Below are 14448 nucleotides of genomic sequence, written 5' to 3' on the forward strand. Positions count from 1 at the left end.
TAAAGCATCGGTTTGATCTGTTGTTGTATCTCGGGGCGCCACCACCACCCAACTCACCGCTTTCCGGCCATTTTCCGGCCAACTACGACTACCTCTCGCGATTTCGACACCACCATTGTACTCCTCTTGGGCAAGGCTACAAACCCCATCAAAAATATTCCACAAAGCTCGCAGGAACATTTCGCCGGATTTTCAAGCCATTGCTGGATTTGTCGGGTTTTCGCGGCAAATTGATTCTTACGGGATATTGAACAAAGCTTAAAAGCTTGGGGTGGAGAGTTGTAGATTTTCAGATCCCGAGTTTACACGCGCAAATTTTGAACTTTCAACAAAAACCGGGTATTCCCTTTCCTTTGTTTTAATTGGTCAATTTGCATTTCTTAGAACGCCAATTCATATGCTATTGTATCAAATGAGTATAGGAATTATTTTTTCTTTGATTGTTGAATTACTTTAGAAGTCAATAAGGAGTCGTTTGGTGATTGGAATTGAAATACCCTCTATTAGAATTGTTCTTTGTGTAGTGGTTATTTTTTTTCATGCAGGAAGTTCATGTCTACATCTAGGAAGCGCCCGGCTGCTGCCCGAGGCAAGGCCCCGGTAAGAAACCAAAGCAATGCTCCTGATATCCCAAGAATTCGGGATACCAAGGCAGCCGAAAACTACACGAAGAGCTTGCCTAGAAAGGTTGTATCCACCAAATTTGTGTGCAAGCCCACGCTTATCTCATTAGGGGTTCTTCAAGGGGTCACCCAATTGTTTTGTAACATCGGGTGGGAAAACCTTCTCAACCTCATGGCACACACCTACGAGCTCCCGACTAGAGAATTTTTCGCCGATTGTGGGTTGGATAGTGAAAGAAAAAAAGGCGAATTTCAACTTCTAGGGGACCGGCGGTTTATTGACTTTGCAGCAATAAACGACATTTTGGGCTTGCCTTCTTTGAACACATTCATGACTTTCGACGACCTGCCTGCCGAGTTCAACCACGAGACGTTCTGGACAGAGATCACAGGGGGTATCTTTTCGTGTGTCGGTCGAGATAAAGCAACATCCATCATTCACCCGTGCCTCCGGATTGCCCATCGCATCCTGGTGTGTACGGTTTTTGCCCGTAAAGAAGTCGGCCAAGTCACAAAAATTGAGCTCTTTTTCCTATGGTGCATGACGCGGCGCGAAAACCCGCCGATCCCGGACTTTGCTTCGTTCTTTTTCTATAAATGCGCGCTTATGAGATCCAAAACGTCCGGTGATATTTGCATTGGGGGATTTGTCACACTTTTGGCTCGCGGTCTTGACATCGAGCTCCCTGATGAATTCCGGCCTGTTGATAGCAAACATCTTTTGGATGAGCGCGCCCTCATAAACATGCACCACATTCGTCACAGGAACAGGAGCAGCTTCAATTGGTTTTTTCCTCAAGGGGTCGGGTATCTCATTCTTCCCGACCCTTGAGCCACCAACTTCACCTTCCACGATCGCATTCAGTGGAGGCTCGTGAGGACCATCACTCAGTCAGTCAATGAGGAAGTGATGGAAGATCAAGATGATGACGAGATGCCTATGGATGATGAGCCCACCCATGGTCCGCAGCACGCCCAGCCACAAGCCCCTGTCGGGTACTACCCGCTCCCCCCAATTTTGTCGAGCGGTTCGAGTCGCTTTGTGTCTCAAACCAAATCATGCCCCAGCAAATGCACCATATGTCGGGGTGGCACCAATCCCAAAACCATTTTGAGAACGTCCCACTTCCGCCTCCTTATCCATACCCCCCACCCACCCATCCTTATCCTCCTCCACCTTACCCTTACCACTACCCCCAATACCCGTATCCTCCTCCCGATCCCCCGGTTTAGGTACTTTCACCTCGCCCCAAGCATTGAGGGCAATGCTTATTTCTAAGCTTGGGGTGGGGTATTCCTTTTTCTTTTTAATTTATCATGCATTTTAATTAGGTTGCATAGTATTTTAGTATAAATTGCATTCATTTTTTTTATATAAAACCCCAAAAAGATTTTATTTTCTTCTTTTTCTTCTTTTATTTTTGCATGACATTTAGCTTAGGGCATTAGCATTCATGCATTTTTGTTTTCTGTTTATTCTCACCTCTCTTGGATGCCATGAAACAGGTTCATAGTTATTGTATCATTATTGGTCCAGGATTTTGTTGCTATCTCACCCATCGAACCGGGACCACTAGCTGCGGCTTGGGATTTCATACTTGGGATTAGATGTTGTTAGCTTAAAGGGGTAAGTGATCATGGCCAGGTAGTTTTCATGAAGAATTATGCATACAATACTAACGACTGTAGGATATACTATAGCACTGAATTTCTTACCCTTGCGGTCACTACCGCCAAGAGGATGACACTTGATCATGTTAGAACCGTTAGGATGAAGCACTGGTGCTTGTCCCCGAGTAGAATCCATATCCGACCTCTTTACATCACCATTTCTTTTTGCGACTTCCTTAGGATTTTAGAGAGTCTTTTAGTCCATACTTGGACATTTTCATCATTTTTGTTTATTATTCAAAAAAAAAATTACAAGTTCATAAAGGAGCTCACATTACATCTTTATGCTCCACACATGGTCATTTTCACACTTAGACCATTCGGATTATATTACTACCCTTTCGGTTCCACTAACAAACTTTTGGGAACCAAATTTTGAGTAAAAGAGTTTTCTTGATTTCGATTGTTAATACATTACCTGCAAGTATGGTGTATCAAGTTAAAAAAAAAAAAAAAAAAAAAAAAAAAAAAAATAGCTGCAACTATCTTAGACAGGTGGCCGGTTCAATTATTGAACAAATTTTCCAACATCTCGGTCATCCGGCGTTTAATATTCATTTATTTAGGATTGTATATTGGTATATAGATCGAGTTGTTTCTTTTCGCAAATTGGTGATTTAGAGAGGCTGTTGAGTCGGATACTACGGGAGGTTCGGGCCAACGCTAAGTGAGCCGATTCCTACAAAGGTGCCCAAGCGATTAAACCTAGATACACATGAGAGAAGCCGGCAGATGTGAGATCAGAGTGTGCACTTAAAGAAGAGCTCCGCCCGAGCCCATCCAGTCGCTTTCTCCCTACTACAGATGTTATTCATTGTATGCATGTTCCATTGAGGCTGCGACTGACCATCCTTCCTTACTCACCTAGAGGAGTTGTCCTGGCTGTGGTTTATGATCCCATTGTCATCGGGTGAAAAAGTTGTGAGGTAGCAGCGAGATCAATTCTGACCTTGTTGACTAATGATGAACAAGTTCCATGGTTCTCTCCGTTCTTTTTATTTTTAGGGTAGTTCGTCCCAAGTTCATTTTAGTCTTGTCTTACTTGAGGACAAGTAAGTTTCAAGCTTGGGGTGATTTGATAGTTTCGTTTTTATTACTTCTTTTCATAGTTTATTTTTAGTTCAAACCATCTCATTTTAGTCGATCTTCATGCATATTTTCTCTTTTTGTCATTTTTTTTCTCCTTTACCAGGTGCTTTCTAGTCTTTTGAGCTTAATTGCAGGATTTACCGAAGACTATTTGGTATTGGATGCTTAGAAGGATGCGGGACTCATGGAGGCATGTGATTTGCTTGCGAACTTGAAGTGGTGCGATTGGGCTAGGTGCTTGCGTAAAAGAAGAAATCAATTTGGACCTAATTTATGGGCAAAGATGATGATGAGGCGGCGCGGAATCGAGCTACAAGAAAATTTGAAGGGTATTGGGTCAATCATTAGAAGGCTTTGGAATGGCAAATGGGTCTTAAAGAATTATGATTATGTGCTAAAGTTGAAGAAATGAAGATTGGGCTTAAATGCATGTTACATGGCCCAACTCTCACATTCTGCGTGACCCACACGGTCCGCGTGGGTACACACGCGGTCCGCGTGGGTACACACGCGGTCCGCGTGGGTACACACACGGTCCGCGTGAAATGTGTTGAGTTGTTTCCGGGTTTTGACTTGTTGACTCTATTTGTGGAAGTTTGGTGGGTAGCTTTTGGTCTCTTTTTGAATACGGAAATTGGCCCTCTTTAGCTGGAGACTAGAGGCTCATTTGAGGGGAACCTTGAAGAATATACTCCACATTTTCTCTCTAAGAAACTTTGGAAGATTTGAAGAATATTTGGAAGATTAGTGTAATTTCCTTTCATCTTGCATCTAAGACAATGTTTGGTATCACTAAACTCTATTGTTTTTCGTTTACCATATCCATGCTTTGCTAAACTTTCATTTGGTTGATTAGGGCTTGACCCATGGATGATTATTTGCTTTGAAGACTTATTATTACATTGTGTTTGAAGTTTATGGGAATGTTTTCTAGTTAAACATCTTGTTGTGTTTATTTATCTTTGATCTTGAGCTTGGATGAATGAATGCTTGTTTTTATTGACTAATTTCTTGGTTAAGTAATGGACCTTCAAATTAGTAAGCAACAAATGGTTTATATGTTTGTTTTCATTTCATTTAAACCATGGAAATATTTCCCCCATAATGATAATGTAAGCATTTGATTATCTTTTGGATTTGGTAACTCTTACAACTTAAAGCTAATTGATTTTCACAAGATTTTATGCTTCATTGATTTTGTGACTTCAATTAAGGAAATGTGTAAAGAGTTCCTCTAACCATTTTCATTTCTAAGAAGAGTTGAGGCAATTTGTGCTTATGAATTGCTATAGCTAAGTTAAACCAATTCACAAGTGTTATTCCATTAAGTCTAATGATAAGTTAATTATATCATCCATGAGGTGTACCCCAAAATCAACCAATTCCACTTCTTTGAATTTAATCCAATCTTTTACTTGTTTACTTTTCATATTTTCAACCTAGCTAGTTTTTAATTTTTGTTAAACACTCGAAAGAACTAAACACTCCCCCCATTTTATTTTTATTGTTATTTTACAAGTATTTTTACAAAGAGATTTTTCATAGAGTTATAAATTGAACCAATCTCCGTGGATTCGACCCCTTTACCACTATACACTATTTTAGTGTGTAATATTTAGGGTTATAAATTTTGTTGGCCTCGACAACCACCACACTTGTAGCATAAGGGGCATTGGGCTAACGGACGCTATTAGTTTTAGTGGTTAGATAAATAGAAACTTGTAATAGTTAAATTGTAATTAACGTTTGATGATTAAATAAAAGGAGTTTTATTTATAAGTAAAGTTACTGTCTTGTGTCAATTATTTACTATTGTTTCACTTTGCATGTTTTGACTTCTAGAATAATAAGATTATTCAAACCATCCATCGTCGATCTACTTTGGAAGTATGTAGGTAATGAGACTAGACTGTCATGAGTTGGCTTGTAGATTGTCTAAGACATTAGACATAGCAAAAGTTTGCTACACCATTCATGAATACTCCTGAAATAAGATTTGAGTATTGGATTCAACCCGCGCTCACCTGAATTATTTCATGGAATTATTTCACGAGTAGTTATGAGAAGATAATATCATATAATCTTCAAACCAATATATATGAGTTGTTGACTACGAGTTGGTTGTACATTGATGGCATGAAAACGCATCAGTAACTTGTAGTTATAAAACGTGTCGTTGTGCATGATTTGATGAGTAGTTAGTACAAGCATATAATGTCGAAGATTATCTGTTCCTTTTATCCTAAGAGGAGTAAAAGCAATATCTTGAACCCCTCGACGATTCTGTTTTGACTATGTGTCGGGCCCGATCAGAACTAAATTGATTTGTTCGGTTTTGTTCTATGTCAGATGAATCTGAAATCAAGAAACAAATTGCAGGACAATAAGTATGACTATATTCCATGTATTTGTCCGCATAGATATCTTGAGAACAGAGGAATATATGATCCCTTATCTGAAGGAAGCGTCACTGACTAGGTCAGAGTTCGACAACGGCTTTTAAAAGCTACGATTGCTAAGTCGGATCTTGATGTCGCATTGGCAGCTATAGTTATTAGACTTATCCAAGTGGGAGTTTGGTGTCTAAGCCCATAACTATAACTGGGATGTACTTGACCGAATTGTAGCATGGTCCTTTTGGGTTACCTTCACTAGTGCAATTTGATAGGATGCACTTTTGAGAATAAGGTTATTTATGATTTATTAATATATTACAAGTATAATATATTAATATGAAATCATATTATTTAATTAGTATTGATCAAGAATTAATTTGGAATTAATTTTTGTGATCAAAAGAGACTAATTAAATATATGGGGATTGATTGTGTAAATCAATGATTCTTATAGTGTGGGCTAATGATCCATGGTTATTTAGGATGGGCTAAACGAATGAGATAGTCCATGGATAGTCCATGGAGGTTTGACCCATGGAGCCTAAGTAATATGAAAGGTCATTAGGGTTTACAAGGTGTAACCCTAGCATTTGCTACACTATAAAAGCACACCCATAGAACCAAAATTGGTGACACCATAATTCTAAGAAGTTTGATATTGATTTTGTGCTAAGTAACTTATTCTCTCAAGCCTCCTCTTGCATATTGGTGTTTGTGAACCATTAGAGGTATCACACTTGAGGTGCTCAAGCTTTCAAAGGTCAAGAACTACAAGTCCTTCTAAGAGGTAAGTCATCTAACTAGTTGTATAGTTCAAATGTCAATTTGTATGCTAGTTAGGATCTATGCTTTGGAAATATTGAAAATATGTATGCATAATTACAGAAAACATAGATCCATAGCATCTAGGGTTGCATGTGCACCATAGGAGTGTTATAGTGCTCAAAACCCAACACTCTCAACAACACAACATTAATTTTGATGATACCTTCAACCCAGTTATAAACCAGTTACCATTCATACAGTTCTAGGCATTTCCTTTTCCAAAAATTGGCCGATCAATCAACTTGATGTTACAAATGATTTTCGTTATGGTGATGTCATGGAGGAAGTTTACCAAACATCCCATGGCTATGTTCATCCGAACTTTCCAGATCATGTATGTCATTTGTACAGGGCGGGCTCAAACAAGCACCTCGTTCTTGGTACCAAAGGTATGATGTTTTCATCTCTACCCTTAAGTTTTGCAATAGTCATTTTGACTACTCTTTATTCACCTATCACCGAGGATCTGATCACACACACACACACACACACACACACACACACACACACATATATATATATATATATATATATATATATATATATATATATATATGCTCCTTTATGTTGATGATATCATTCTTACCGCCTACTCGTCTTCTCTAGTCACCGTTGTTATTTCTTGTTTGTCATTTGAGTTCATAATGAAAAACTCATGTCCTCTCTCATTCTTTTTCACTATTGCGACCTCTCAAACTACCAATGTGCTCTTTTTGTCTTAATTTTCCTTTGCTCGTATAATCCTCTCTCTTGCTGACATGATATCATGTAATGCATGTAGTACTATGACCGATACCATGATCAAGCTCTCTCCTCACGACACCTCTGTAGCAGATCCCACCCTCTACATATCTTGGTGATAATTTCATGTCGTCGTCTTCTGAGTGTCATCATATTGTCTCTCGATCCTCAGTTGTAGCTGAGTACCGAGGGGTAGCTAAGTGTCATCATATTGTATCTTGATCCTCAGTTGTCTGTTATCTAAAGAAATGATTGTTTTCTATGACAATGTGAGTGTTATGTATTTAGCTTCTAACCATGTACAACATCAACGAACAAAACATGTGGAAATTAACTTATATTTTTGTACAAAACACGTTATCACCTAATATGTGTGTGTTTTGCATGTTCCATCGGCTTATTATTTGCAGATATATTTACAAAATGACAACACACTTAGTTATTTTTTTAGACTTTCGGCACGGTTTAAACATTTATAAACCACATGCTCAAACTGAAAGGGTGTGTTAAATTAGATTTATATTTCATTTATACATTGATGTATAGTATAGAGGTCCTATTGTAACATATTATATCGTATATACGTACGGTGCAATCCCTATGAGGTTTTCCACGAATCGAACACTATAGTATTTTCAAAATCATTTCATGTTTGATGAGAAAAAAGTACAGAAATACAAGCTCTTTCGTCTTATTAGAAAATTATCTTTTAATTCGTTTATACTAGGAACATTAGGAACATGATGCTTTTAGTTGGGGTCAATTGACTAAAAAAATCCAATCAATTCCATTACTTTGTATTTATAGTTTTCTTTGCCCTCAGTGTTTTGTTATGAGCTTTTTAATTATATGAAGTTGTTCTAAATAAATAAATAAATAAATAAATATGATATATGCTAGGGTGAGAATGCGTTTAGATGTGCATTTTGTATTTGATTATCTTATAAGTGACTTTGAAGTCATATTAACCAAATTTAATTCTTGGATAAATAAATTATATTCTTAAATATACAATTGTTATGATAAAGTAATTTTGTTGTTAAATATCTAATTGTTATCACATTCAATATGCTATTGTTTCAAATAGTAGAATAAAAACACTTTTTTTAACTAACTACTACTTCACAATAGGTATCTTCTTTTGTGGCGACATGTTTTTTTTATCATATTGTATACGTTTATTAAATAATTAGATTTTTTGAACATTCCAAGACTTTTAATTTAATAAATGGCTAGTTGCCCAGCCAAATTAGGAGCTGACGTAAAAAGTTCCTTCTTTAAATGTTAAGATGCGGGAATTAGACATTAAAAAAACATCAAGAACGCAAAACAACAATAAAAATCCAAATAGCACTTCTTATCCTGAATTCAATTCATTAATGATTCTTTTGCTTATCTATAAATAATAAAATCTTTCAAAAACATTAAATCGGAAATTCGAAATATGGCCGTTCCAAAAAAGAAAAAGAAAAATCAAAAATATGAAAAACCTAGGACCGGCTAGTTTGGTCCCAACACAAGACCATGAACCGTACTTGAACTTTATGTTAATCTTTTAGTCTACTTCCTTACTTAAAGGTGCCCTTATCATTAAAGTAAAAAAAAAAAAAAAAAAAGTTTTTTGCTATATTCATAACCAAGTATACCAGTTTGGCTTCCATTTGATACGATTTTGGCTTGTTGTTTCCTTTCATAAATTACATAATATATATTCTTCAAACTTGCAAAATAAAAGTAAGAAAAGTCATTGTAATTTGATATGTAGAGGAGGGAGCGAATTACATTTCTCGGATTAGTAAAAAAAACACCAAGCTTGAACCTACCCACCAAAATTCTCCTCTTCCTCTTCCTCTTCTCATATTTTCTTCCTAAAAACCATATAAACCTAATTACCTAATTAACTAACACCCATTGCTTTCTTTCTCTTACCAAAACAAAGAACGAACATATACGTACGAAAAACTTAGAGCCAAAGAGCACCCGCCTCCTTCAAAAGAGGCACAAGGGTGCCATTGATATGGGAAGCCATGACCCTGTCCATGGCACCCACCAGCTTTCCGCCGACGAACACCACCGGCACCGGCGAAGAGGTCCCCAGCAGCATCATCAGTGCCTTCTCCATGTCGTTCCCCAGAGGTTCTTGGTCGAGCTCGTAGACTGTTGGGTTAACTCCCATGCCGCAGAACAGCCTCTTGATGGCATGACACATGCAGCAGCCGCTCAGGCTGAATATCACGACGGCATTCTCGCCGGCGAGTTGCTCTATACGGTGTAATGGGTCGTCGTTGAAGCTTGTTGTTGTTGTCGTTGGCAAGTAGGTACCCCATGATTCGGTTTGGTAATGCATACTTTTTGTTTTGTTCACTCAGAGAGAAAGCAACGAGATGATATGTATGATTTGAAGGATTCTTCATGAGTTCGGATGTGGGTGTATTTATAGAATGGATTAGGCGGGTCCAAAGTTAGGCCCAAAAGAGTTTATGCCCAAACTATATATATATATATATATATATATATATATATATATATATATATATATATATATATATATATATATATATATATATATATATATATATATATAGGGTTAGGTTATATTGTTTTTAGTAACTATTGTGTGCCAGAATGCACAGATCAGGACCATCGGATGGAATATAATCAAAGGTCATGATCTGAGGGTCTATGATAGTAGAATAGGATAACATATACCATATAATCACACAAATTTCAGCATAAGGGCATTTTAGTCAATTAACTTATATTAAAAAAGGAAATTTTCGGATTTTTAGGGATAATTAATTCCTTTATTTTTTAAAATCTGAATATTTTAAATTAATTCAAAATTAAAAATTCGATTTATTCTGTCAGAATGTTAGAATATTAACCATAAACTAGTAAATATATTTTTCGATTTTATTCTGTCAGAATGACAGTATGCCAACCATAAATTAGTAAATACATTCTAAAAAGAATACACAAAATCAATTCTTGAACTAACAATATACCAAATAATTACATTGTATGATTGTGATTCATTGAATAATAACAACATTCTGAAAGAAAAAAGAAAAAAAAAACTTCACAATCTAACAAAAACACTAATCTATTATGATAGAATATTATTTTTTAGCAACATTTTATACATTGTAACATAACACATTCTGGTATAATATACTCTCATTCTCTATGTTTTCTTCCTTCTCCACATCAATGTTAGTCTCTTCAAAACCTAAATCCACAAAGAAAACATAATCAAGATTCAAAAATTAAAAAATTCAATGCATTCTAAGAGAATAAAACTATAAATTCTGACAGAATGTACTTGTTGTTGACAATTATTCTCAAACATTCTAACAGAATACATTTATATAAAATAAATTCTAATAGAATACATTACATAATTCAAGAGCTGTGATTGTATACAGAATTCAATAGTTGTGATTGAATCATCAACACACATGCATTCATTCCTAGTCATGAATTCAAGAAACAAACACACATTTACATTATCGATTTAGAAATATGAACACCAATTTTGACTTTTTCGAAACAAAATCCAACTTATGACTGTGAAGTGCAAGTTGTATCAGAATATTTTTTTCAATCGAACAGAAATAAACCATTGAAGAAATCGAATTTAATAAGATGATGAACACAATCTCGATCTTGAAAAAAAAATCGAGATAAGATCAATCTCGATTGAGGTAAATAATTTCCAGTTATATCCCCTAGTTGTTGGACTACCTGACCAAAGAAAGAAGAACAGGAGGCTACCGGAGGATACCTCCATCCAAGTACCTGCAATCGTCAGGATTTCCTCACTGTTTGCTCCTCGCTTCTCATTCGTGTTCATAGACCCCACAACAGCGCCACTGCTCCTCCGCATCCCCTTCTTCAGCCTCATCAACCCCAAAATCCATCATCGATTGCGAGACGAGAGTATGTGCTCCCCTTTGGATCCGTCGATTGTAGAAGAAGTAGAATCGGTGATGGTGATGGTGTTGATGTCGATGATGAACTATTCGGCCGCAAGCATATCTAGGTCAAATATATTTAGTTTAATTCCTTAATTGAATGATTAGTTTATTTCCTTAATTGAATGATTTCAATTAAATAATTTCCTTAAATAAAAGTACAAAAGGTCCAAAATACCCTTTAATGATTTATTTAATTATTTATTATTTCTTGAATTCTCATTGGTGCATTTAGGCACACAATAGTTGTTAAAAATATTTGAACCTAGCTCTCTCTCTCTCTCTCTCTCTCTATATATATATATATATATATATATATATATATATGGTTAGGTAATGTGAGACGACCTAATTTTGTGAGACCGTGAGACACATTTTTTTATTTTATTTTTATTTTATTTTTACTTTTTTTTATTTTATTTTTATTTTTTTAGTTAATTCAAGTTCCGAAAATAATATTTAAAAAAAGAATTTTTTGATTTTTCGATTTATTTTGCATTTTAAAATTATTTTTAGAATATGTACAGTGTAATATTCTATTTAGAATATTTCACCTATTTTTCAAAAAAAAAATAGGATTTTTTTTATTTGTTTTAGTTAATTCAAGTTCCGAAAATAATATTTAAAAAAAGAATTTTTAGATTTTTCCATTTATTTTGCATTTTAAAATTATTTTTTAGAATATGTCAGTCTAATATTCTATTTAGAATATTTCACGTATTTTAAAAAAAAATACGGGATTTTTTTATTTTTTTTATTTAATTCAAGTTCCGAAAATAATATTTAAAAAAAGAATTTTTGGATTTTTCCATTTATTTTGCATTTTAAAATTATTTTTAGATTTGGTCTCACGGTCTCATAAAATTAGAATGGTCTCAAATGAACCTGAACATATATATATATATATATATATATATATATATATATATATATATATATATATATATATATATATATATATATATATATATATATATATATATATGGAAAAGTTCAATAGAGAACCATAATTATGGGTTCTTCAAGGAACCAAATCTTTTTTTCAATTTCTAGAGCTTATTCTTTATCGAAAAAATATCTAAATTCATATATTAACATTGTAAATGTGAAAAATATTTTTCGGATTCACCGTGTGAATCCGGATTCACGTTATGAATTTTCGAAGATTCACATTGTGAATTTGACGTAAAAAAAAAAAATTGGAATTTTATATCATTGAAAAAATGATAAAAAGTTTTGAATTTCTGTATTTTTAGTTTTTTTTAACAAAAAATAAGTTCTAAAAGTTGAAAAAAATATTGGTTCCTTGGTTAATTATGGTTTTCTATTGAACCTCACCCTATATATATATATATATATATATATATATATATACACACACACACACACACAGAGAGATATAGACACACACACATTAGACTTGACAAAACATTACACGACAAGAAAACACGACACGAACCCGACACGAAATTAGCGGGTTAAGGTCAGAGATTTCGACACGTTCATGTAAACGGGTTGACACGACACGATAATTAAACGAGTACGGTTAGGGTCAAGACATTCAACTCGAAGATGACTCGAATATGACCCGTTTAAGTATATATTATTTATTATAAATTTCATATTTTTATAAATATATTATATGTTATAGACTTGTAGTGGGTCAAACTCAATAACTAGAAGTAATATTCAAATTTTCAAAGTTACTTACTATTAGTCATCATCACCACATATCCCTTTTGCTTCCCAACTTTAACTCTTTTCATTTCCCTTCTAAATTTACTATAACTTTTTGTCATTCCATCTCATAACTCCAATATTTTTCACTTTTTCCTTTTTGCCTCCACAACTCCTACTTTCCAACCTTTAAAATATTTTAACTTGATATAACACCCCATATTTACAAGGTCTAAATCTTAACCCGAAACCCGACACAAAAATAAACGGGTTGACACGACATGACACGATAATTAAATGGGTTGGGTTAGGGTCAAGCCCTTTCAACCCGTTTAATGTCTTGACAAGACACGAACCCGACACGACACATTTTCTAGCTCTAATATATATATATATATATATATATATATATATATATATATATATATATATAAACGAACCATTTTAAACCATAGAAGCAAAGAACCATTACTTTTTCAGGTTTTAGATCTTATTATTTATCGAAAAAAATTCTAAAAATATAGAAATTCATAACTTTTTATCTTCTTTCCATTGATATCAAATTTGATACTTTTTTTTATTTGTTCAAATTCACATTGTGAATCTGTATTATAAATCATTAATTTTGTATAAATTCATTATATGAATCTGCAAAAATTTAGAGCGTGAATCTGCACAGATTTCACAGGGTGAATATGTACAGATTCACAATGTGAATCTGAACAAATTCACAGTGTGAATCAGAACATATCAATTTTTATTCAAATTTGATATCAATGGATGAAGGATAAAAAGTTATGAATATCTATATTATTAGTTTTTTTCAGATGAAAATTTTGCTCTAAAAATTAAGAAAAGATTGGTTTCTTGGTTCTAAGGTTTAAAATTGTTTCTTGTTGAACCCTATATATATATATATATATATATATATATATATATATATATATATATATATATATAAGTGTTGGGTTAAAAATATGGTTTATACTTAGCTTTTCTAAGAAAATGTACTTTTCCGTAATTTTATGGTTGTGTACGGCCGCACACCCGGTGTACGGCCGTACACAAGGTGTGCGGCTGTACACACATGTACGGATGGAGGTCCATATAAATAGATGTAATGGGTAAAGGAGTGTACGGCTAGAAGAGTAAGAGAGGAGAGCATATTGTAGAGAGAGAGAAGTTAGAGAGAAGAGAGGAGCTTTAGTGTGTGTTAGTGTGTGTAAATCTTATATCTGGATCTTCATTCTAATCAAATCATACAAGATTCATCATCTTCTTCTTCTTCTTCTTCTTCTTCTTCTCCTTCTCTTCTTATTGCGATCTGACATCATCCAATTGATTAGGATTCCGCACCATCAATTGGATCTGATTGACACACAAGCAGATTTGGGGACTTACAAGTGATATCAAAGCTTGGATTGTATCAATCAATTTTGTCAGATCTGGAGC

The 14448-nt window shown here is 34.5% G+C and overlaps 1 protein-coding gene across 1 annotated transcript; it reads right to left on the reverse strand.

Annotated features, from left to right (window-relative positions):
• Window positions 1-9080: 9080 nt before the first annotated feature.
• LOC145094785 (glutaredoxin-C1-like) lies at window positions 9081-9759 on the reverse strand. The gene has a single exon (XM_079032829.1). The coding sequence runs from the start codon at window positions 9690-9692 to the stop codon at window positions 9309-9311; it is 384 nt and encodes a 127-aa protein (XP_078888955.1). The 5' UTR covers window positions 9693-9759; the 3' UTR covers window positions 9081-9308.
• Window positions 9760-14448: the final 4689 nt, after the last annotated feature.

This window comes from Lactuca serriola, chromosome 3 (assembly GCF_051521515.1).
Source record: "Lactuca serriola cultivar US96UC23 chromosome 3, Lser_US96UC23_V15, whole genome shotgun sequence".
Classification (NCBI taxonomy): domain Eukaryota; kingdom Viridiplantae; phylum Streptophyta; class Magnoliopsida; order Asterales; family Asteraceae; genus Lactuca; species Lactuca serriola.

What these genes read in the sequence shown, in the direction of transcription:
- LOC145094785 (XM_079032829.1), bottom strand. Translation starts at nt 9,692, where the DNA reads ATGCATTACCAAACCGAATCATGGGGTACCTACTTGCCAACGACAACA.